This window comes from Mustelus asterias, chromosome 8 (assembly GCF_964213995.1).
Source record: "Mustelus asterias chromosome 8, sMusAst1.hap1.1, whole genome shotgun sequence".
NCBI classification, from domain to species: domain Eukaryota; kingdom Metazoa; phylum Chordata; class Chondrichthyes; order Carcharhiniformes; family Triakidae; genus Mustelus; species Mustelus asterias.
In genome coordinates this window covers 17,599,318-17,621,453 of record NC_135808.1, presented here as the reverse complement: position 1 = coordinate 17,621,453, position 22,136 = coordinate 17,599,318, and the positions used below count along the sequence as shown (strand labels likewise).

General features: G+C 49.1%; 1 protein-coding gene across 5 annotated transcripts in view; it reads right to left on the bottom strand.

The window, feature by feature from the left end:
* Positions 1 to 1,198: 1,198 nt before the first annotated feature.
* Positions 1,199 to 22,136, bottom strand: part of LOC144496876 (alpha-1,3-mannosyl-glycoprotein 2-beta-N-acetylglucosaminyltransferase-like) — a 53,861-nt gene continuing 32,923 nt past the window's right edge. For 4 of the 5 annotated variants that reach the window (XM_078217456.1, XM_078217458.1, XM_078217459.1 and 1 more), the window contains one exon: positions 1,199 to 7,130. In XM_078217456.1, coding sequence (XP_078073582.1) covers positions 5,758 to 7,071 — 1,314 coding nt within the window. In that variant the 5' untranslated portion in view covers positions 7,072 to 7,130 and the 3' untranslated portion in view covers positions 1,199 to 5,757. Of the gene's footprint in view, positions 7,131 to 8,897; positions 8,920 to 22,136 lie in introns of those variants that run through there. The other variant, XM_078217460.1, reaches the window with a different exon arrangement.

Genomic DNA, 22,136 nt, shown 5'->3' with positions numbered 1-22,136 from the left:
TGGTCCACATAGAAACTAGAAGCAGGAGTAGCCCATTCGGCCCTTCAATTCATTTTGATCATGGCTGATCATCAAATTCAACATCCTGATCCCGCCTTCACCTCATATCCCTTGATCCCTTTAGCCCCAAGAGCTAGATCTAATTTCCTCTTAAAATCAGACAATGTTTTGGCCAATGTTTTGGATCATCCACATGATCCTTTCTGTGGCCCAGAATTTCTGCATGTTTTGGGTCTTATTGTGCAATTTATTTAGTGAGAGGCTGACCCTGTGTGATTTACATGGCTGAGATTAACGTGTCAGTTCCACTTCCTCTCTGGACTGTGTGTGGCTCCTCCGAGTCTGAAACTTTATCTCTATAATGTCTGGGCTGTCAACAGCTTAATGCTGACTAATTCAAATAATTTCCTTTAGTTCTGCTCACCGCACAATGGGAAAGTTGTAATTGCATTTGGAGTACCTGGATGTTACTCGTACTGGAGAATTTCAGTTTTGAGGAGAGATTGGATAGGCCGGACTGATTATTTTGAAGCAACAGCGACGCAGGAAGACCTGAATTGTCAGGGCTTTGGAGTAGATAGCTTGAAGGGTCTGTAACTTGTGAATTAGGAGCAGGATTAGGCCCACTATTCAATAAAACCATGGCTGATCTGATTGTGTCTCCAACTCCACATTCCCAATCAACCCCCCCCATAGCCTTTGATTCAATTTCTTCATTAGTGTCACAAGCAGGCTTATCTTAACACTGCAATGAAGTTAGTGAAAATCCCCGAGTCGCCACACTCCAGCGCCTGTTCGGGTCCACTGAGGGAGAATTTAGCACGGCCAATGCACCTAACCAGCACGTCTTTCAGACTGTGGGAGGAAACCGGAGCACCCGGAGGAAACCCACGCAGACACGGGGAGAACGTACAGACCCCGAACCGACAGTGACCCAAGCTGGGAATCGAACCTGGGTCCCTGGCACTGTAAGGCAGCAGTGCTAACCACTGTGCACATATGTGGCTCAGTGGTAAGTATTGATTGACAATCGGTGCTGCCTTTGTGTGTTAAAGATGTTTAATTGTTGCCAGTGTATGTGTCCCCGTTTCTGTGTATGATTGTGCGTCTCGTTGTCTGTGTGAGAAGGTTGGTGGGGGGGGGGTGTGGTGAGTACGTGGCAATTGCTCACAACTTGTTCCAAAAACTGCAACCAGAACAAAGCAAAGAACAGTTTTTTATTTCATTTTCAAAAAAAGTCACACAGGTAATAAAATAGAGGGAGAGGGGGGGAAAATAATCAACAGCCAACCAACCTCTCCTGCAGAATTAATTCCCCGTGTAAGGACTGGGACAGTGTCAGGGACACACAAACTTTCCACCTCCTGTTGTTGGAGACCTCACTTCAAGTCATTTCTTCTTCACAGATTTGAGGGAACCCGCACAGGCCAGAATCTGATCCCCTCGGAACAAAGGGTTAGTCGACCGCCTCCCTGAGCCAGAGGGAACTAACAGCCCCACTTTGGTTCATTCAGAAGTTGCCAGTACTCGGGGGCGGGCGGCTATCAGCTGACACCCTCAGGGAGAAACAGTGTGACACCCCTTCCCTCCCACCCATTCCAAAGCCCCACATTCACAGCAGGAATCCTATATCCTGCCCTGCCCTCTTCGGTTCGTCGTCCATTTAAAGACCTCATTTTTAAAAAATATTCTCCTGTACAAAGGCAGTGTTTTTGTTTTAAATTTAAAAAATTTGAGAGGGAACTTGGGACCAGGCAGCAACAGGGAAGGTGGAGGCCGCCTTGGTGAACTGGTCTTTGGCAATTCCCCTCCCCCTCTGTCTACCGCCCACAGCACCCCAAACCCCGTCACAGAATCTCCAACATAGGAATCACCAAGGCTTCTTCATTTCCCCCTTAGGACTATCTCCTGCAGGTGTGGACTCCACGTGTGCCAACTCCTCACTCCCAGCTCCTCCCCTGCATCATCATCACTGGGTTAGCAGGCTATTCAACTCTGGGTGGCCTCTCCTGAAACACTTTCAAGCAGTGAGCATCAGGAGTTAGAGGTGGTGGAGAGATGAGGGGGGCAGGAATGTGGAAGAGACCCCGGCTGACTTATTTTAAACCTCCTCCCCCACCACCCCCTATTGTCAGATGTAGCCTGACTTCCCCCTCCCAACTTCTTGACATCCCCCTGACAATCTGTCCCACCCCCAAGTCTCCATCTGACAGATTACCCTCTGACCTAGCAATGGTGCGAACCAGAATCCCTCTGGGCACACTCAGTACCCGGTAATAGACTCACCTTAAAGTTTATTTATTAGTGTCACAAGTAGGCATACATTAACACTGCAATGAAGTCACTGTGAAAATCCCCAGGTTGCCACACTCCGGCACCTGTTCGGGTGCACTAAGGGAGAATTTAGCATGGCCAATGCACCTAACCAGCACGTCTTTCGGATTGTGGGAGGAAACCGGAGCACCCGGAGGAAACCCATGCAGACACAGGGAGAACGTGCAGACTCCACACAGACAGTGACCCAAGTCGGGAATTGAACCCAGGTGCCTGGCGCTGTAAGACAGCAGTGCTAACCACTGTGCCGCTGCACGGCGATGTTATGCCACCATGACCTTCCCCAGTCAATTCACTCCACCTGTTCCCACACAGCACTGCCCCAATTGTGGCTATTGGTATTAGAATCATAGAATCCCTACAGTGCAGAAGGAAGCTATTCGGCCCATTGGGACTGCACCAGCTCTCTGAAAGAGCATCGTACCCCGCCCCTGTCCTATCCCTGTAACTCTGCATAGTTACCTGACTAATCCTCTTGACCGACCCATCTTGGGACACTAAGGGGCAATTTAGCATGGCCAATCCACCTAACCTACACATCGTTGGAGTGTGGGAGGAAACTGGAGCATCTGGAGGAAACCCATGGGGAGAACGTGCAGACTCCACACAGACAGTGACCCGAGGCTAGAATCGAACCCGGCTGCGAGGTAGCAGTGCCAATGTGCTGCCCACCAGGTGGACCTGCCCCACTCGGGAGACATGAATTGAAGATCGATTGCTGGAGCCAGACACCCGGCCAGCATTGCCCAGAAGGGTAAATTTAAAAAATATATATGGGGAGGTGGTGTCTAGACTTCATTTGGAAGTCTATTCATCAAATCGGGTCAGGAACTGTCTGGTTGATTTACAAGAAAATGCTGGAAGTGCTCAGGAAGCCAGGGCTCCGTATGGGGGGTGGGGGGCACATGACCTGTGGCTCCTCAATGTCCTGTTTCCACTGGTCTTGCTGCCTGATCTGATGGGCAGAAGTGTCCAGAGGGATGAACCTTTTTCATGCCTAGGAACCCACCATGGGAAACCGAGGAGGAAGTGGCGGCGCTCCACCTCGGAGAAGGGGCGATGGTGGAGGAGGGGTGGGGTGGCACCCTGGGGCAGCGAGTTGGCACGGCTGCATCGATGGAACTCACGACTGCGACCCACCTCCTTCTATGGCTGATGGAACTCAGCTGCCAAGAAAATCTGGGATGAAGCAGCTCCTGTAATCCAACCATCCCCTTCCGCCACACACAAAAAACTGTCCCAGTGCCTTTGTTTTATAATTAGTTGGCTCAATAATATCTGCGATTTGTAAATTCCTTCAAGAATTCTCTTAACCCTGGTTAACTCTACCCATGCACCCATACAAACATTCACCCAAAGAATAAAACACACACACAGCCCCTCTCTCCACCTGAGCTCTAGTCACCCTTGATACTTTCTCAGGAATACCTAATGGAAAAAATATATATAGATTGTGATTCTCCCCTTCCCTTATTCGATGCATGCTGCCTGTCAGGAGAAGCCCCCAGAAAAATAGTTCCATTTAAATCCAGAGGGATCAATGTGTAAAATGTACAAACATCTCTTGTGTTTAATAGGATCAGAGCAAGTCAATCACAGCTTAAACTAAGAGTCACATGTTACCAAACATCCCCGGTTTAGAAATAGATGCTGTATGAGATATAGATGTATATTTAAATTTATTTACAGCTGCTGCCATTCCCCTCTGCCCCCCTGAACCCACAGGGAAGTCTGTCGAGGGACATCATCTTTTTGCTCCTTTTTAAAAAAAAAAGCGACAGAAAATTGTCGGGAAAACGGAGTGGAGACGGGGAAAAACGGTGCTCTGCTCATTGACCAAGTTAAAACATCGTGAGCAAGGAGCAGTTAATCGCTGATCACCTTGCCACCGGGCGGGGAATTAGGATTGTTGGTTTCCATACCCACGGGTGGTGCAGTGAACTTGTTCTCCTGGGACACTGTGGATCCTTCACACGTTGGGAAGGTTGGTGGAAAAAAATCCTGATTCCTGCATTTCATTCACATTTTACCGGGCATCACATTACGTGTGGGAGCTCCCCCCTCCCCCCCCCCCCGCCAATGATTTTCCAATCAGGCGCCCACCCATCCGAGACCCCACCCCCACCACCGACCAGCAAGACATTGGCTCTGGCGTCTGCTTCTTTCATTGATCCTCGCTGGAAGACCTTTTCGGATTTGGGGGAGTTGAGGGGGTGGGGTGTTGTGAAGGGACGGCGCTCGGTAACTATATGCTGCACCTTCCAAAATGACATGGTCGCTGGGGGAGGGCGAGATATTCCACTCCTGGCCTGGGGTTTTAATTCGACACTGGCAGATACTGCCGGTTAACTCAGGGCCATCGGGAGTGACGTCAGCCACAAGGACATCTTGCTATGATTGAACTGGGGGGGATTGGGAGAGTAGGCTGCGGGGGTGAAATGACTTATGACCTCTCCCTGGCCTTTAAATATTGTCTGGGCTGAGTGCTGGAGGGGAAAATGCATAACGGGAAACGAACCGAAGGAATATTGGGTGAATCTCCCAGAGTTTCCCCTCTCTCCAACAGGGAGGTGGAAAACTCCCCTTCTGTTTATCAATCATTTCTACAGAAATATTCCAGTAACACTCCCCACCCTACCCCTCCACCGCCCCCACCCTACCCCCCCACCCCTCCCAATGGCTGGCCAGGCCTGACTGGAGTTGGACACAGTCTATCTGATTGTGCGTTCGCTGGTACAGAGGGGTTTCAGCTCCCTCTTCAGTCCAGGACTGATCAGAAATGTCACCCCCCCCCCCCCCACTCCCTCCCCCGGCATCGGTGCCCTCTGACAAATTAATGTAACAGTGAGGAGCTCAATTGCACTTTGATATGGTTATGCCCCCAGACTGACATGGTGCCGCAGGGTCAGAGGGTAAAAGGAGAGATGGGGACGGGGAGGGGCATGAGGATTCAGTCAGCATTGGGGGTTAACAAGGACATTTCAAATCCAAAGTGGCCAAAGAGAGACTGAGGTGGATTCTCACCCCTCCCTCCCGCCCCGTCCCCTTCCACCATCTGGTCAACCCTGGCCCCCAACGACACTGGCCCCTCCCCTCCCCGGCCATCTTTGGACAAGTAAGGCTCCCCGCTCTCCTTCTCGCAACCCTGCGGCGTTGGTCAGTCTGAAAGCTGCTGAAGTCACGTTCCTTTCCCTGGGGCAGTGAGCAGCTGAAAGTCAAATCCGGGTGGGAGGGGAGGAGGGGCAGAGAACACCGCCAGCCAGCAATCTGCCTGCCAAGGATGCCCGCGCCCTCCCCCACACCCACCCCTCTGTTCCCGTGCTCTGGCCGAGAGAGACAGAGACGGAGGGTTTGGGAGGGAATCTTGGTGAAAAAAGGTAAGTCCGAAAGGGCACAAGAGGCAGAAGGGAGGTTGGCGCGGGGCTAACTCCAGGAGGGGTCATAGCCAGTCCAGTCTTTGGGGGGTGCCAAGTAGACCCGTCGGCCACGGTACATGAAGGTGACAATGCCCCGGTAGCCGGCTCGGGGCACACCGGACTTGAGGTCGTCCATGACGCCCAGGGCTTTGGAGAAGGCTTTGAAAGTGTCCCGGGTGGAGTACTGGACCCGTACCTGGCGCAGCTCAGCACGCTCACTGCGCTGCAGCTCCTCCACCCGCAGGGCCGGCGCGCCGTACACCAGCTGGGGGAAGGCCAGGTCATAGCGCTCCTTCTTGAGGTAGGACAGGTCCAGTTGGGTGAAAGGCACGAAGCGGTCGTTCAGTTTGATGAACTTGAGGTGCTGGTCAAAGAACTGCCCATTGCTGACCCCCTTGCGGCCAAAGGTCATGGTGCGAGAGACCTCGGGTCGCACGCAGGAGCGGCCGCGGCGCTGGGCCGGGCTGCGCATCCAGTCGTCCCAGAAGGCACCGGGCCACTTGGGCTCCAGCTCCTCCCAGGTGGCCTTCAGCAGCATCCAGCCCAGGCCCGGGAAAAAGTCCGTGCGATACAGGGCCTCGGGCTGCTTGGTGTCCACCATCTGTTCCTTGCCGTTGTCGTTCCAGGCCGAGGCGCACCAGAGGCTGGGATCCTCCAGCATCAGCGGGAACAGGGCCCGGAAGTACTCAAAGAAGTCGGGCGCCACCTCCAGGTCGTCCTCTACAATGACGGCCGCCTGGTACTTGAAGGTGTGGAAGACCTGGTTGAGGGCCCAGCGGTAGTGCCGAGCGATCTTGTAGTAGCCCTGGAACTTGCGATGCTCGGGCGGCACCCGCAGGTCGGACAGGTCCGGCTGACGGATGTGCATCACCTGCTCGCCGTATGAGGCGATGACCCTGGCCGTCTCCTCGTGGCCGCAGTCTTGGCTCACCAGGATGGGGTAGAGCTCCTTGGAGGGCCGGTAGTGTAGCAGCTTGTCCAGGCACCGCCGGATGGTCGGGCGGTCGCAGCCGATCACCAGCACCGGCAGCACCACGTCGCTGACTTGGGGGTCCCCGGCCGGAGGGCTGCTCCCCCCCGCCCCCGGCGCCTTCCCCCGCTGCCACAGGCCCCGGTGCTGCTGGATCTGCTGAAGCAGCTTCTTCTGGTTCTCCAGCTCCGACTCCACCTCCTCGGCCACCCTGACCACCTCACGGGTCAGCTGATCGGGGTCGGGGGTCCCCCCGGCGGGCGGGCGGCCCAGCAGGAAGAAGAGCAGAAGCAGGTTCCAGCCGATGAAGAGCAGCACCCCCCAGACTATCACATTGGTCCGCCGCAGCATCCTCTCTCCCCGTCCACGTGCTGCTCACCTTCCCGCACCGTCAGTCCAACTCCATCAACCTGTGGGAAAGGGGGGCCGGGAGAGCAGGGGGAAACAAAAGGGGAGGAAAAAAAACACGCAATCAGACAAGGCACATCAACGCCAGGAACTGATACACCAATTAAACCAGGCTGTAAGCACACTCGGGATTGAGAGAGGGAATGTCAGTTAGAGAGAGAGAGAGAGACTGACAATCTGGAGTTCGAGAGAGAGAAAGAGAGACCGATTGAGTGGAGTTAGAGAGAGAGAGAGAGAGACTGAAGTTTGAGAAAGAGAGAGAGGGAACGACAGACTGGGGTTCGAGAGAGAGAGAGACTGACAAGACAGACTGGGGTTTGATAAAGAGAGAGAGAGACTGACAGACTGGGGTTTGAGGGGGAGACCGGCAGACTGGAGTGAGAGAGAGAAAGAGAGAGATAGACACTGACAGACTGGAGTGAGAGAAAGAGAGACAGACTGGGGTTTGATAGAGAGAGAGAGAGAAAACAACAGACTGAGGTTTGAGAGAGAGAGAGATCGACAGAATGGAGTTTGATGGAGAGAGAGACCGACAGACTGGGGTTTGAGAGAGGGACATACTGATATTTTGGAATTTGAGGCACACCAACAGTTTGGGGGTGGGGGGTGTTGTGTGTAAGTTTAGTTTATTTATTAGTGTCACAAGTAGGCTTACTGCAATGAAGTTACTGTGAAAATCCCCTAGTCGCCACACTCCGGCGCTTGTTCAGGTACACTGAGGGAGAATTTAGCATGGCCAATCCACCTAACCAGCACGTCTTTGGACTGTGGGAGGAAACCAGAGCACCCGGAGGAAACCCACGCAGACATGGGGAGAAGGTGCAGACTCCGCACAGACAGTGACCCAAGCCTGGAATCAACCCGGGTCCCTGACGCTGTGAGGCAGCAGTGCTAACCACTGTGCTGGCTGCCACACTCCCTACATTACAACAGTACCTACACTTAGCTGCTTCACAAGCTGTAACATGATTTGGGAATCCCTGAATTTGTGAAAGGCGCTACACAAATGCAAGTTATTTCATTTGAAAAGGATAGAAGCGAGAACGCAATTTACTGCACCGTACATCTCATCTGGCCAAAGATCATGGCAGCAGACCCTCTGGCATGAGACAAGGCCGTGGGTCCTCACTATCCGTCAGCAGAGCATGTTGATGGGAGAAGATGGCTTTGTTTATAAAAAAGATACAACACAGATGGAGGCCATTCAGCCCACTGTGCCTGTGATAGTTCTTTGCAAGTGTTTTCCAATGAGTCCCACTTTCCTACTCTTTCCCGATAACCCAGCAATTCATTTTGTTCCCTTCAAGAATTCATCCGATTCGCTATTGAATGTAATCAATAAAGCTGCTTTGTCACCCATTCAGGCAGTGCATTCCAGATCATAACAGCTCTGTGCGTGGGGAGGCGATGGCCCAGTGGTATTATCGCTAAACTATTAATCGAGAAACTCAGCTAATATTCTGGGGACCCGGGTTCGAATCCCGCCACAGCAGATGGTGGAATTTGAATTTAATAAAAAATATCTGGAATTAAGAATCTACTGATGACCGGGAAACCATTGTCACTTAACAGAAAAACCCATCTGGTTCACTAATGTCCTTTAGGGAAGAAAATCTGCTGTGTTTACCCGGTCTGGTCTACATGTGACTCCAAGGCCAATGTGGTTGACTCTCAACTGCTCTCCAAGGGCAACTAGGGATGGGCAATAAATGCTGGCCAGCCAGCGACACCCATGTCCCAAAAATGAATAAAGAAAAACTATTCCTCACCTTCTCTCTGGTCTCTGGTACTTTTGACAATTGTCTTAACTCTATGTCCTCTGGTGATGAACTCTCCAGCCACAACAACCACTTGCATTTCCACAAAGCGTTTAACACAATCACTGCACCCAACCGAAGTGTGATAAAACATGACGCCGAGACATGTAAGCTGATATTAGGTCTGATGACCAAAAGCTTGGTCAGAAAGGTAGCTCTTGAAGGGAAGAGATGGAGGCAGAGCAGTGTCGAGCGGTTATTCCAGAGCTAGGGGCCGAGGTCTCCACCAGTGGTTCAGTAATTCTAAACGGGGACTCACAGGAGGACCAGAGTTAGAGGAGGCTGCTGATATCTCGGAGATACCTGCCACTGAAAACGGAGTGGCTTATTCATCCGAACAAAACCCTCTCCTGGATTTTAACACTCTCCAAATTTCTCTCTTAGCCTCTACTCTAAAGGAGAGTCTTGCAAACCACAAACCCCAAATTGCTCTATCCCAAACTCAAGCAGTAACTGACCTGGGACATTTGTGTTGGTTCAAAGTGGGAAGTGTGAGCGGCCACCAAGCTTTTGGCATTCATAGAACAAAGAACATTACAGGCCCTTCGGCCCTCGATGTTGCGCCGACTTGTGAAACCAATCTGAAGCCCATCTAACCGACACTATTCCAATATCATCCATAGGTTTATCCAATGACCATTTAAATGCCCTTAACGTTTGCGAGTCCACTACTGTTCCAGGCAGGGCATTCCACGTCCTTACTACTCTCTGAGTAAAGAACCTACCTCTGACATCTGTCCTATATCTATCACCCCTCAATTTAAAGCTATGTCCCCTCGTGCTAGCCATCACCATCCGAGGAAAAAGGCTCTCACTGTCCACCCTATCTAATTCTCTGATCATCTTATATGCCTCTATTAAGTCACCTCTTAACCTTCTCTCTAATGAAAACAGCCTCAAGTCCCTCAGCCTTTCCTCATAAGACCTTCCCACCATACCAGGCAACATCCTGGTAAATCTCCTCTGCACCCTTTCCAATGCTTCCACATCCTTCCTATAATGCGGCGACCAGAACTGTATGCAATACTCCAAGTGTGGCCGCACCAGAGTTTTGTACAGCTGCAACATGACCTCATGGCTCCGAAACTCAATCCCTCTACCATAAAAGCTAACACACCGTGCGCCTTCTTAACAACCCTATCAACCTGGGTGCCAACTTTCAGGGATCTATGCACATGGACACCCAGATCTCTCTGCTCATCCACACGACCAAGTATCTTACCATTAGCCCAGTACTCTGTATTCCTGTTACTCCTTCCAAAGTGAATCACCTCACACTTTTCCGCATTAAACTCCATTTGCCACCTATCAGCCCAGCTCTGCAGCTTATCTATGTCCCTCTGTAACCTGCAACATCCTTCCGCACTGTCTACAACTCCACCGACTTTAGTGTCATCCGCAAATTTACTAACCCATCCTTCTACACCCTCATCCAGGTCATTTACAAAAATGACAAACAGCAGTGGCCCCAAAACAGATCCTTGCGGTACACCACTAGTAACTGAACTCCAGGATGAACATTTCCCATCAACCACCACCCTCTGTCTTCTTACAGCTAGCCAATTTCTGATCCAAACCGCTAAATCACCCTCAATCCCATGCCTCCGTATCTTCTGCAATAGCTTACCGTGGGGAACCTTATCAAACGCTTTACTGAAATCCATATACACCACATCAACTGTTTTACCCTTATCCACCTCTTTGGTCACCTTCTCAAAGAACTCATTAAGGTTTGTGAGGCACGACCTACCCTTCACAAAACCGTGTTGACTATCCCTAATCAAATTATTCCTTTCTAGATGATTATAAATCCTATCTCTTATAATCCTTCCCAAAACTTTGCCCACAACAGAAGTAAGGCTCACTGGTCTATAAGTACCAGGGTTGTCTCTACTCCCCTTCTTGAACAAGGGGACAACATTTGCTATCCTCCAGTCTTCTGGCACTATTCCTGTAGACAATGACGACATAAAGATCAAAGCCAAAGGCTCTGCAATCTCCTCCCTAGCCTCCCAGAGAATCCTAGGATAAATCCCATCCGGCCCAGGGGACTTATCTATTTTCACACTTTCCAGAATTGCTAACAGCTCCTCCTTATGAACCTCAATCCCGCCTAGTCTAACAGCCTATATCTCAGCATTCTCCTCGACAACATTGTCTTTTTCCTGAGTGAATACTGAAGAAAAATATTCCTTTAGCACCTCTCCTATCTCTTCGGACTCCACGCACAACTTCCCATTACTGTCCTTGACTGGCCCTAATCTTACCCTAGTCATTCTTTTATTCCTGTCATACCTGTAGAAAGCTTTAGGGTTTTCCTTGATCCTACCTGCCAAAGACTTCTCATGTCCCCTCCTGGCTCTTCTTAGCTCTCTCTTTAGGTCCTTCCTGGCTAACTTGTAACTCTCAAGCGCCCTAACTGAGCCTTCACGTCTCATCTTTACATAAGTCTCCTTCTTCCTCTTCACAAGAGATTCAACTTCTTTAGTAAACCACGGTTCCCTCACTCGACCACTTCCTCCCTGCCTGACAGGTACATACTTATCAAGGACACGCAGTAGCTGTTCCTTGAACAGGCTCCACATTTCAATTGTGCCCATCCCCTACAGTTCCCTTCCACATCCTAAGCATCCTAAATCACGCTTAATCGCACCATAATTTCCTTTCCCCCAGCAATAACTCTTGCCCTGCGGTATATACCTGTCCCTTTCCATCGCTAAAGTAAACGTAACCGAATTGTGGTCACTATCACCAAAGTGTTCACCTACCTCCAAATCTAACACCTGGCCTGGTTCATTACCCAGTACCAAATCCAATGTGGCCTCGCCTCTTGTTGGCCTATCTACATACGTGTCAGGAAACCCTCCTGCACACATTGGACAAAAACTGACCCATTTAAAGTACTCGAACTATAGCTTTTCCAGTCAATATTTGTAAAGTTAAAGTCCCCCATAACAACTACCATTACTTTCGCTTCTATCCAGAATCATCTTTGCAATCCTTTCCTCTACATCTCTGGAACGTTTCGGAGACTTATAGAAAACTCCCAACAGGGTGACCCCTCCTTTGCTGTTTCTAACCTCAGCCCATACTACCTCAGTGGACAAGTCCTCATCAAATGTCCTTTCTGCCACTGTAATACTGTCCTTGACTAACAATGCCACACCTCCCCCTCTTTTACCACCTTCCCTGATCTTACTGAAACATCTAAACCCCAGAACCTGCAACAACCATTCCCGTCCCTGCTCTATCCATGTCTCTGAAATGGCCACAACATCGAAATCCCAGGTACCAGCCCATGCTGCAAGTTCACCCACCTTATTCCGGATGCTCCTGGCGTTGAAGTAGACACACTTCAAACCACCTTCCTGCTTGCCGGTACACTCCTGCGACCTTGAAACCTTATTCATGACCTCACTACTCTCAACCTCCTGTACACTGGAGCTACAATTCAGGTTCCCATCCCCCTGCTGAATTAGTTTAAACCCTCCTGAAGAGCTTTAGCAAATTTCCCCCCAGGATATTGGTACCCCTCTGGTTCAGGTGTAGACCATCCCGTTTGTAGAGGTCCCACCTACCCCAGAATGTGCCCCAATTATCCAGGTATCTGAATCCCTCCCTCCTGCACCATCCCTGTAGCCACATGTTCAACTGCTCTCTCTCCCTATTCCTCTCCTCGCTAGCACGTGGCACGGGTAACAAACCAGCGATAACAACTCTGTTTGTTCTAGCTCTAAGCTTCCACCCTAACTCCCTGAATTTCTGCCTTACATCCCCACCTCTTTTCAGAAGATTTTTCTTCGTATCAAGGGGACAAGGCGTCATGGAGGGGCAAAAGGAATTTGGGCATCTACGTACCAACAAGAGCGGCAATGGGCAGCACAGTGGTTAGCACTGCTGCCTCACAGTGTCAGGGACCCGGGTTCAATTCCGGCTTCAGGTGACTGTGTGGAGTCTGCACGTTCTCCCCGCGTCAGCGTGGATTTCCTCCAGGTGCTCCGGTTTCCTCCCACACTCCAAACATATGTAGATTAGGTGGATTGGCCGTGCTAAATTGCCCCTTAGTGTCAGGGGGATTAGCAAGGTAAATGCATGGGGTTACGGGGATAGGGCCTGGGTGGGATTGTTGTCGGTGCAGGCTCAATGGGCTGAATGGCTTCCTACTGCACTGTATGATTTTGAGAGCTAGTACACTGGCAAAGCAGGTCCTGTGGCGCAGTGGGTAGTCCGAGAAGCTCTACGTTCGAGTCCTGCCTCAGGACTTGACGACCACAGAAGGTGCGTCCATAACGTGGCCAAGCTTGTCGATTATCAACAAGTGAATCATTCCAATGCACCTGATGGCAGGCGGCAAAGAGCCAGGACGGTTTCCTGGTCAGACACACTGCAGAAAGTACCCCACTGCAGTACTTTGTCAATTCACCATTATGGACCAACCAATGGTCACCAACACCCTCCTAGGACATGGTACCCGAAGGATAAGGAGGACATTAGGGATAAAATGATCCAAAAATTAGTCTCCCTCACAAGAGGGCCTGCAATACAAAGGGAGGGCGGTTTCTGCTTCAGTTGTATGCAGTCTTGGCAGAGCCCATCTGGAGTGCTGCGATGAGTTCTGGGCACTGCTTCTCCCAAGGAATGTACTGGCCTTGGGGGGGAGGGACAGAACTTTTTAAAACTTACAGCAAACGCATTTTGAAGGGAAATGAGGAAAATCTTGTTCCGCACACACAGTTGTGAAAATCTATAACACTTTCTCTCTCGCTCCCAAAAAGCTGTGGATTCTGGGTCACTGAAATCCTTCAAGGCTGCGGCTGAAGGATTTTTATTGGGGAGGGTATCAGGGCAAATGAAACAAAGGCAGGGTGCAGACCAGCATGATCTAACTGAAAGGCAGGACAGGCTTGAGGAGCTGAATGACCTCCTGTTCCCAAGACCCCACGTTAATGCCTGGGACGGCACAATGGTTAGCACTGCTGTCTCACAGCGCCAGGGGCCTGGGTTCAATTCTGGCCCTCGGTGACTGTGCGGAGTTTGCACGTTCACCCCGTGTCTGCTCCGGTTTCCTCCCACAGTCCAAAGATATGGGGGTGAGGTGGATTGGCTATGTTAAATTGCCCTCTTAGTGTTCCAAGATGTGTAGTTTAGATGGATTAGCCATGGGAAATGTGAGAGTTTACAGGGAATGGGCGGGGGGGAGGGAGTGCCTGGGTGAGATCCTGTTTTGGAGGGTTGGTGCAGACTCAATGGGCCAAATGGCCTGCTTCTGCATTGCAGGGACTCTGTGGAGCTGGCTCTGTGTTTAATCTGGGAAGGCTTGATAGGACTATGTCACGGGTACTTTTACTCTGCACCTAGCTTGGGAATGTCGATAAGGAACGCACACACTTGCTTGCAATTTAAACGCAAAAACAGCAACAGGTTAATTCCCCTTCCACAGAAATCCTGCAACACACTTGAAAAATGGGGGCAAGGATAAGTCATCTTCTAACCAATTGTACCAGCTTGCAGTCAGTGAACATGGGAGGTAGAGGACTAAGTTTCAGTAGGAGCATGCTACACGCAAGTGGCAGTGACAGGGTTAACATGGGTGGACTGAGCTCTGTGTTGGAGAAAGGCTGAGACAGGGGAACAAGCAAGTGGGGTAGCTATATAGATGGCGTCAGTGGAGGAGGAACAATAGATTCAGTGCACGTGCAGTGATGGGGTTAATAGATCAGTGAGCAGAGGCCGCCGCGGGGTATACCAAGACCAGACCCAGTCATTTCACAGCAAGTTTTCTGCTGTCTGTAATTCATTCGATGAGTTCCTTTCTTGAACCACAACAACCAGTCTGCAACTGATGGCTCTCCCTGATAGCTGTTTTCACAAGGCAGACGCACGCATTTCAAACAAACAACTGCACAATCCAGGGAACAGCCCGTACAGGGAGAGTGGGGAAGTACAGGGAGGGAGGGAAGGGAGAAACCTGGAGCCTTCAGAGACAGTAAACCCATGGGAATGTCTTCAGCAAACCAACCCCACTTCCTCCGCCTCACCTTTGGCGGCTCCGCCTTCAGCCATCTAGGCCTGAAGGTCGGGAATTATTTGGCTAAACCTCTCCGCCTCTCCCCTGACCTATAGTAATGCACAAAGGACTGACCAGGCTGATGTGGAAGGAGGAACATCCAGGCCGGTTCCAGACTGATAGTTCGGTTGGATACAGAAACAAGGTGACTGCAAGTCAGGCAGTTGGCAGAAGCCATCGCCAAGGTCTTGGGTAGCAGCAGCCTCTAGGCCTCTACCACCCAACTCACCCATCCTGCCTCTACCCTTTCATCAGGAAAAACTGCTGTTTGACTGAGTTGGGCAGTGAGAGAACCATGGAAATCCCAACAGTGCAGAAAGAAGCCATTCAACCCATCTAGTCTATACCGACTCTCCAAAAGAGCATCTTACCCAGGCCCTCTCCCTGCCCTATCCCTATAACCCCGCACATATACCATGGCTTATCCACCCAACCTACAGATTCTTGGACAGTAAGAGCATGGCCAATCCACCTAACCTTCACATCTTTGGGCTGAGAGGGGAAACTGGAGCACCCGGAGGAAACCCACGCAGACACAGGGAGAATGTGCAAACTCCACACAAGACAATCAACCAAGGTTGGAATCGAACCCGGGTCCCTGGCGCTGTGAGGCAGCAGCGCTAACCACTGTGCACAAGCTCAGGTGATCAAATGTCCAAGGGAAACGTCCAACTAGGATTTGGAAACCCCATATCCATCTGAGCCTGCGTCAATACTCACATCTGTCCAAGTCCTCAGCAACACTCAGGTCAGTCTGACCCTGCCCACCAGTACGTCTCTCTCACTCTGCCCATCAATACTCAGGCCAGTCTGATCCTGCCCACGAGACTCACGTCTCTCCCACTCTGCCCATCAATACTCAGGTCAGTCTGACCCCATTTCGTGCCACTCACCCACCCATCTCAGAGCAGACGTGGACTTTTTACAGAAGAACTCTCCTGCCCAGAACATCGCCTACATAGCCAGCAAGATATTAGCAATCACACAACCTCTGCTAGGAGTTGTTGGGGGAGAGGGGGGGGGGGGGGGGGTGCGGTAGGGGGCTCATTCCCCTGTTTTCTTTAGAGTCGTCCCAGTGAATTTTCTCAGGAAAATGCAGTTGAAGTGCGAGTGCTGCCCTCGAACGGGGCCTCCAAGGGTGACTGGCCTCTCTCGCTGATCACAGCTGTTCTGCATCATTTCCCAACCCTTTCTCACTTCACCCAGGGACTAGCCAGCTGCTTCCCTTGTTTAATTCCAAAAGCTCTGACTCATACAACTCTCAGTGTGGGCACAGTACACCACCCGCAGCCTTACTTGCAGATGTAGAGCCTCACAACACGGGGGAACTCTGTGTCACATCCGCCTCTCAGACAGGTAATGCACCCAAAAACAATAACTTGTATTTACAGTTGCCCCTAACACACCCTCCCTTTCCTACTGCACCTTTCCATGCCAGCACAGGAGATACAGCACCCACCCTTTTACCTCCTTCTCACCTCCTTCTCACCATCCAAGACCCCTATCCAAGTGATGCAGCAATATACTTGTAGCTCTTTCACTTGTTGCTCACGATGTGGTCTCCTCTCCATCAGGGAGGCCGAACAACGCAGACTGGGTGACTGCTTTGCAGAACGTTCAGTCTGCAAGCGTGGCCCCTGGTTTCCAGTCACCTGTCAGTTTTGGTCTCCACCATGCCAAATTGCCCCTTAGTGCCCAAAGATGTGCAGGTTAAGTGGATTAGCCATGGTAAATGCGCAGGGTTACGGAGCCTTCGAGCCTGCTCAGCTATTCAATAGGATCATGGCTCACCCTCTATCTCAATGCCATATTCCCGCTTTTGCCCCATACCCCTTGTATCCCTAAAATATTATCTATCTCTTTGTTGAATACATTCAGTGACTTGGCCTCCCTGGCCTTCTGTGGTAGAAAATTCCACAGATTCGCCACCCTCCGAGTGAAGAAACGTTTCCTCATCGCAGTCCTAAATGGTCTCCCCCGTATCCTGAGACTGTGACCCCTGGTTCTAGATTCCCCAACCAGGGAAGCATCCCCCCTGCACCCAGTCTGTCCAGCTCTGTTAGAATTTTATATTTTTCAATCAGATCTCCTCTCATCCTTCGAAACTCCAGGGAATTTAGACCCTGTCGAACCAATCTCTCCTCAGTCCCACCAACCCTGGTATCAGCCCAGTGAACCTCCCCGGCACTCCCTCTATGGCAAGAGCACCCTTTCTTAGGTAGGGACACCAAAAACTGCACACAACGCTCCAGGTGTGGTCTCACCAAGGCCCTGTATAAATGCAGCAAGACATCCCTACTTCTGAACTCATCCCCTTGCAATGAGGCCAACATAGCATTTGCCTTCCTAACTGCTTGCTGCACCCACCTCTCCACTATCATTGACTGGTGTACAAGGACACCCAGATCCCTTTGTCATCCACACTTCCCAATATATCAGCATCTAAATAACACTCTTCCTTTCTGTTTTTCACACCAAAGTGTATAACTTCACATTTAGTCATGTTGTACTGCATCTGCCGTGTGTTTGCCCACTTACTCAACTTGCCTCAATCACCTTGAAGCTTCTTTGCATCCTCCTCATAATTCTGCCCAGTTCTGTGTCATCAGCAAACTTGGAAATGTTACATTTGGTTCCCAAATATTAGATCAAATTGGTCAGAGAGCCTATGTTTTAAGTTGCGTCTTAAATGAGGGGAGTGAGGTTGCGAGGCAGAGGTACACGGAGGGAATGAGAGAGTTTAGGGTCCAGGTAGCTGAAGGCACAATGGTGGAATGATTAAAATCGGGGATGCTCAAGAGGCTGGAATTCGAGGAGTGCGGAGATCTTGGGGAGCTAAAGGAGTTTCTTTTAATCCTTTCATGGGATGGGGGCAGGGGAGGGTGCTGCCCATCCCTAACTGTTATTGCAAAGGTGATGATGAGCCTCGTTCTTGAATCATGCAGAGTGTAACAAATACTCAGTTCTGTGAGTGAGGGAGCTTCAAAATTTGGACCCATTGACAGTGAAGGAACGGCAGTATACTTCCAGGTCAGGATGGTAGGTGACAGGAAGGAGAAGCTCCAGGTGATGTTCCCGTGTGGACGCTATCCTTTTCCTTCTCGGTGGTAGAGATCGTGGATTTGGAAGGGGCTGTAGGGAGTGAATGCTGAAAGTGGTGGATTGGGTGCCATCAAGTAGGCTGCTTTTTCCTGGATGGTGTTCAGCTTCTTGAGTGTTATTCGGGTGAGTGGAGAGTATCCCATCACACTCCTGACTGACTTACATATGAAAAAGGAGTAGGCCATTCAGCCCCTCAAGCCAGCTCTGCCATTTGATAAGGTCGTGGCTGATCTGTTTGAGTTTCCAGTTCTACATTCCCATCCATCCCTGACAAAATTTGATCTCCTTGCCTAACAAGATTCCATCTACCTCCGTCTTAAAAATATTCAGTGACCCCACCTCCACTGCCTTCTGTGGCAGAGTTCCAAAGTCGCACAACACTAAGAGAAAATAATTCTCTTCATCTCTGTCCTAAAAGGGTGACCCCAATTTTAAAACAGTTCCCCTGGTTCTGGACTCACCCACAAGAGGAAACATCCTTTCCACCTCCATCTTGTCAAAATCGTTCAGGATCTTACACTTCAATCAAGTCACCCCCTCACTCTTCTAAACTCCAGTGGAAACAAGCCCAGTCTGTGCAACCTTTCCTCATAAGACAACCCGCTCATTCCAGGTATCAGTCTAGTAATCCTCCTCTGAACCCCCCTCCAACACATTTATACCCTTCCTTAAATAGGGAGACCAAAACTATACACAGTATTCGTGATGTGGTCTCACCAATGCCCTGTATAACTGAAGCATAACATCCTTACTTTTATGTTCATTTCCACTTGTAACGAAGGATAGCATTTCATTAGTCTTCTTAATTACTTGCCGTACCTGCATTAGCTTTTTGTGACTCATGCACAAGAACACCTAGATTCCTCTACCTTTTTCCCTGGAGTGTAGAAGGCTGAGGGGTGATCTTAAAATAAAATAGTCTATAAAATAATGAGGGGCATAAATCAGCTAGATAGTCAACATCTTTTCCCAAAGGTAGGGGAGTTGAAAACAAAAGGGCATAGGTTTAAGGTGAGGGGGAGAGATACAAAAGGGTCCAGAGGGGCAATTTTTTCACTCAGAGGGTGGTGAGTGTCTGGAACAAGCTGCCAGAGGCAGTGGTAGAGGCGGGTACAATTTTGGCTTTTAAAAAGCATTTAAACAATTACATGGGTAAGATGGGTATAGAGGGATATGGGCCAAATATGGGCAATTGGGACAAGCTTAATGGTAAAAACTGGACGGCATGGACAAGTTGGGCCAAAGGGCCTGTTTCTATGCTGTAAACCCCTATGACCTCAGCATTCTGCAGTTGTTCTCCATTTAAGTAACATTCTGCTTTTTAATTCTTCCTGCTAAAATGAAGAACTTCACATTATCCCGCATTATACTCCATTTGCCCATTCACTCAACATAGCCTGTATCCTTTTGCAAGCTCCTTATGTCCTCTTCACTTTCCCCCTGATCTTTGTGTCGTCTGCAATGTTAGCTACAATACCTTCACTCCCCTCAACTAATTCATCAATAAATATTGTAAAACATTGAGGCCCCAGCACAGACCCCTGCAGGACTCCACTCGTTATATTCCGCCAATGAGAAAAAAAAGACCCATTTGTGCATACTCTCAGTTTTCTACCAGCCAGTTAATCTATTTTTCATGCTAAAGTTAAAAAACTTTAAAGTTTATTTATTCGTCACAAGTAAGGCTTACATTAACACTGCAATGAAGTTACTGTGAAATTCCCCTAGTCGCCACACTCTGGCGCCTGTTCGGGTCAATGCACCCAACCTAACCTAACCTAACCCTATGTTATTTTATTTTCTGCAATTAACTTTGCTGTGGCCCCTTATAAAATGTCTTCTGGAAATCCAAATACATCAGTTTTTCAGGCTCCCCTTTATCCACAGTGCATGATGCTCCTTCAAAGAACGCCAATAAATTGGTTAAACATGTTTTCCCTTTTACAAAATCATGTTGACTCTTCCTGATCACCTTGCTTTTCTCTAAGTGCCCAACTATAACCTCCTTAACGATTGATTCTAACACATTACCCATGAGAGATGTCAAGTTAATTAGCCTCTAGTTTCCTGCCCCCTTCCCTTCTTGAATACAGGGGTTATATTTCATAGTTTTCAATCAGATGGAACCTCTCCAGAATCTAACGAACTTTGGAAAATTAACACCAACGCATCTACTACCTCATTAGCCACCTCTTTTAAGACCCTAGGGTTTATTCGGGTCCTAATGAACCCGGATAAACCCTCAGCTCCATCAGTTTGCTCAGTACCACAACCTGAGTGGGGACAAAGTAGAAATGGTCGAGAGCTTCAAGTTTTTAGGTGTCCAGATCACCAACAACACGTCCTGGTCCCCCCATGCCGACACTATAATTAAGAAAGCCCACCAACGCCTCTACTTTCTCAGAAGACTAAGGAAATTTGGCATGTCCGCTACAACTCTCACCAACTTTTACAGATGCACCATAGAAAACATTCTTTCTAGTTGTATCACAGCTTGGTATGGCTCTTGCTCTGCCCAAGACCACAAGAAACTATTAAAGGTCGTGAATGTAGCCCAATCCATCACGCAAACCAGCCTCCCATCCATTGACTCTGTCTACACTTCCCGCTGCCTCGAAAAAGCAGCCAGCATAATTAAGGATCCCACGTACCCCAGACATAATCTCTTCCTCCTTCTTCCGTCGGGAAAAAGATACAAAAATCTGAGGTCACGTACCAACCGACTCAAGAACAGCTTCTTCCCTGCTGCCATTGGACTTTTGAATGGACCTGCCTCGCACTAAGTTGATCTTTCTCTGCACCCGAGCTATGGTTGTAACACTACATTCTGCACTCTCTCCTCTCTATGAACGCTATGCTTTATCTGTATAGCGCGCAAGGAACAATACTTTTCACTGTATAATAATAAGTGACAATAATAAATCAAATCAAATCTTCCTTTCACCTCTTGATTCATAGCTTTTACTGGAATGTTTTTGTATCCTCTCCAGTGAAGAGATGCAAAATATTTGGTTATTACATCCGCCACTTCCTTATTACCTATTAACTCCCCATTGTTACTCTCTAAAGGACCAACACTCATTTTACTTACCCTTTTTCCTGTTTGAATACCTGTAGAAACTCTTGCTCTCCGTTTTTACATTTTGTGCTAGCTTCCACACACAAATCGGGAGAAGAAATTAGAGTAACCCTTTCATCATTCTCTGCTATGCTTTATATTCTGTCCAATCATCTGACATGCCACTTTTTGTGCACTTATATGCTATTTCCTTAAATCTGGTGCCTTCCTTAACTTCTTTAGTTAACCACGGATGGTGGGTCCTCTCTTTATAGTCGGAATATACTTATTCTGAAATCCCTTAAATGTCTGTCACTGCTTGCCTACTGATTTACCCCTTAGCCCAGTATCCCAGTTCACTTCAGCAAGCTCAGCTTTCATGCCCACATAGTTGCTCTTGTTTAAGTTTAAACTACTAGTCTTAGACCCACTTTTCTCCCTTTCAAATTGGATACAAAATTCAATCATACTGTGGTCTCTGCTAGGGGTGCCTTTATCTGAGGTCATTAATTAATCCTGCCACGTTATACAATATCAAGTCTAATATAACCTGCTCTCTGGTTGGTTCCAGAACATACTGCTCTAAGAAACTATCTTGAAAGCTTTCTATAAACTCCTCATTGGGTCACTACTAGCAGTCTGATTTTTTAAACGTTTATATGTAAATTAAAATCACCATGATAATTGCTGTCCCTTTTTTAACAAGTACCCAATATTTTTCTTGTATGCTTTATCCTAAATTGCTCCTTAGGGTCCAAAGGTGTGTAGGTTATGTGGATTAGCCATAGTAAATGTGCAGGGTTACGGGGATAGGGCGGTGGGGTGGTCCTGGGTAAGGTGCTCTGTCAGAGGGTTGCTGCAGACTTGATGGACCGAATGAGCTCCTTCCGCACTGTAGAGATTCTATTTACTTTGTTATGAAAGCTACGCGCATTTAGAACATAGAAACATAGAACAGTACAGC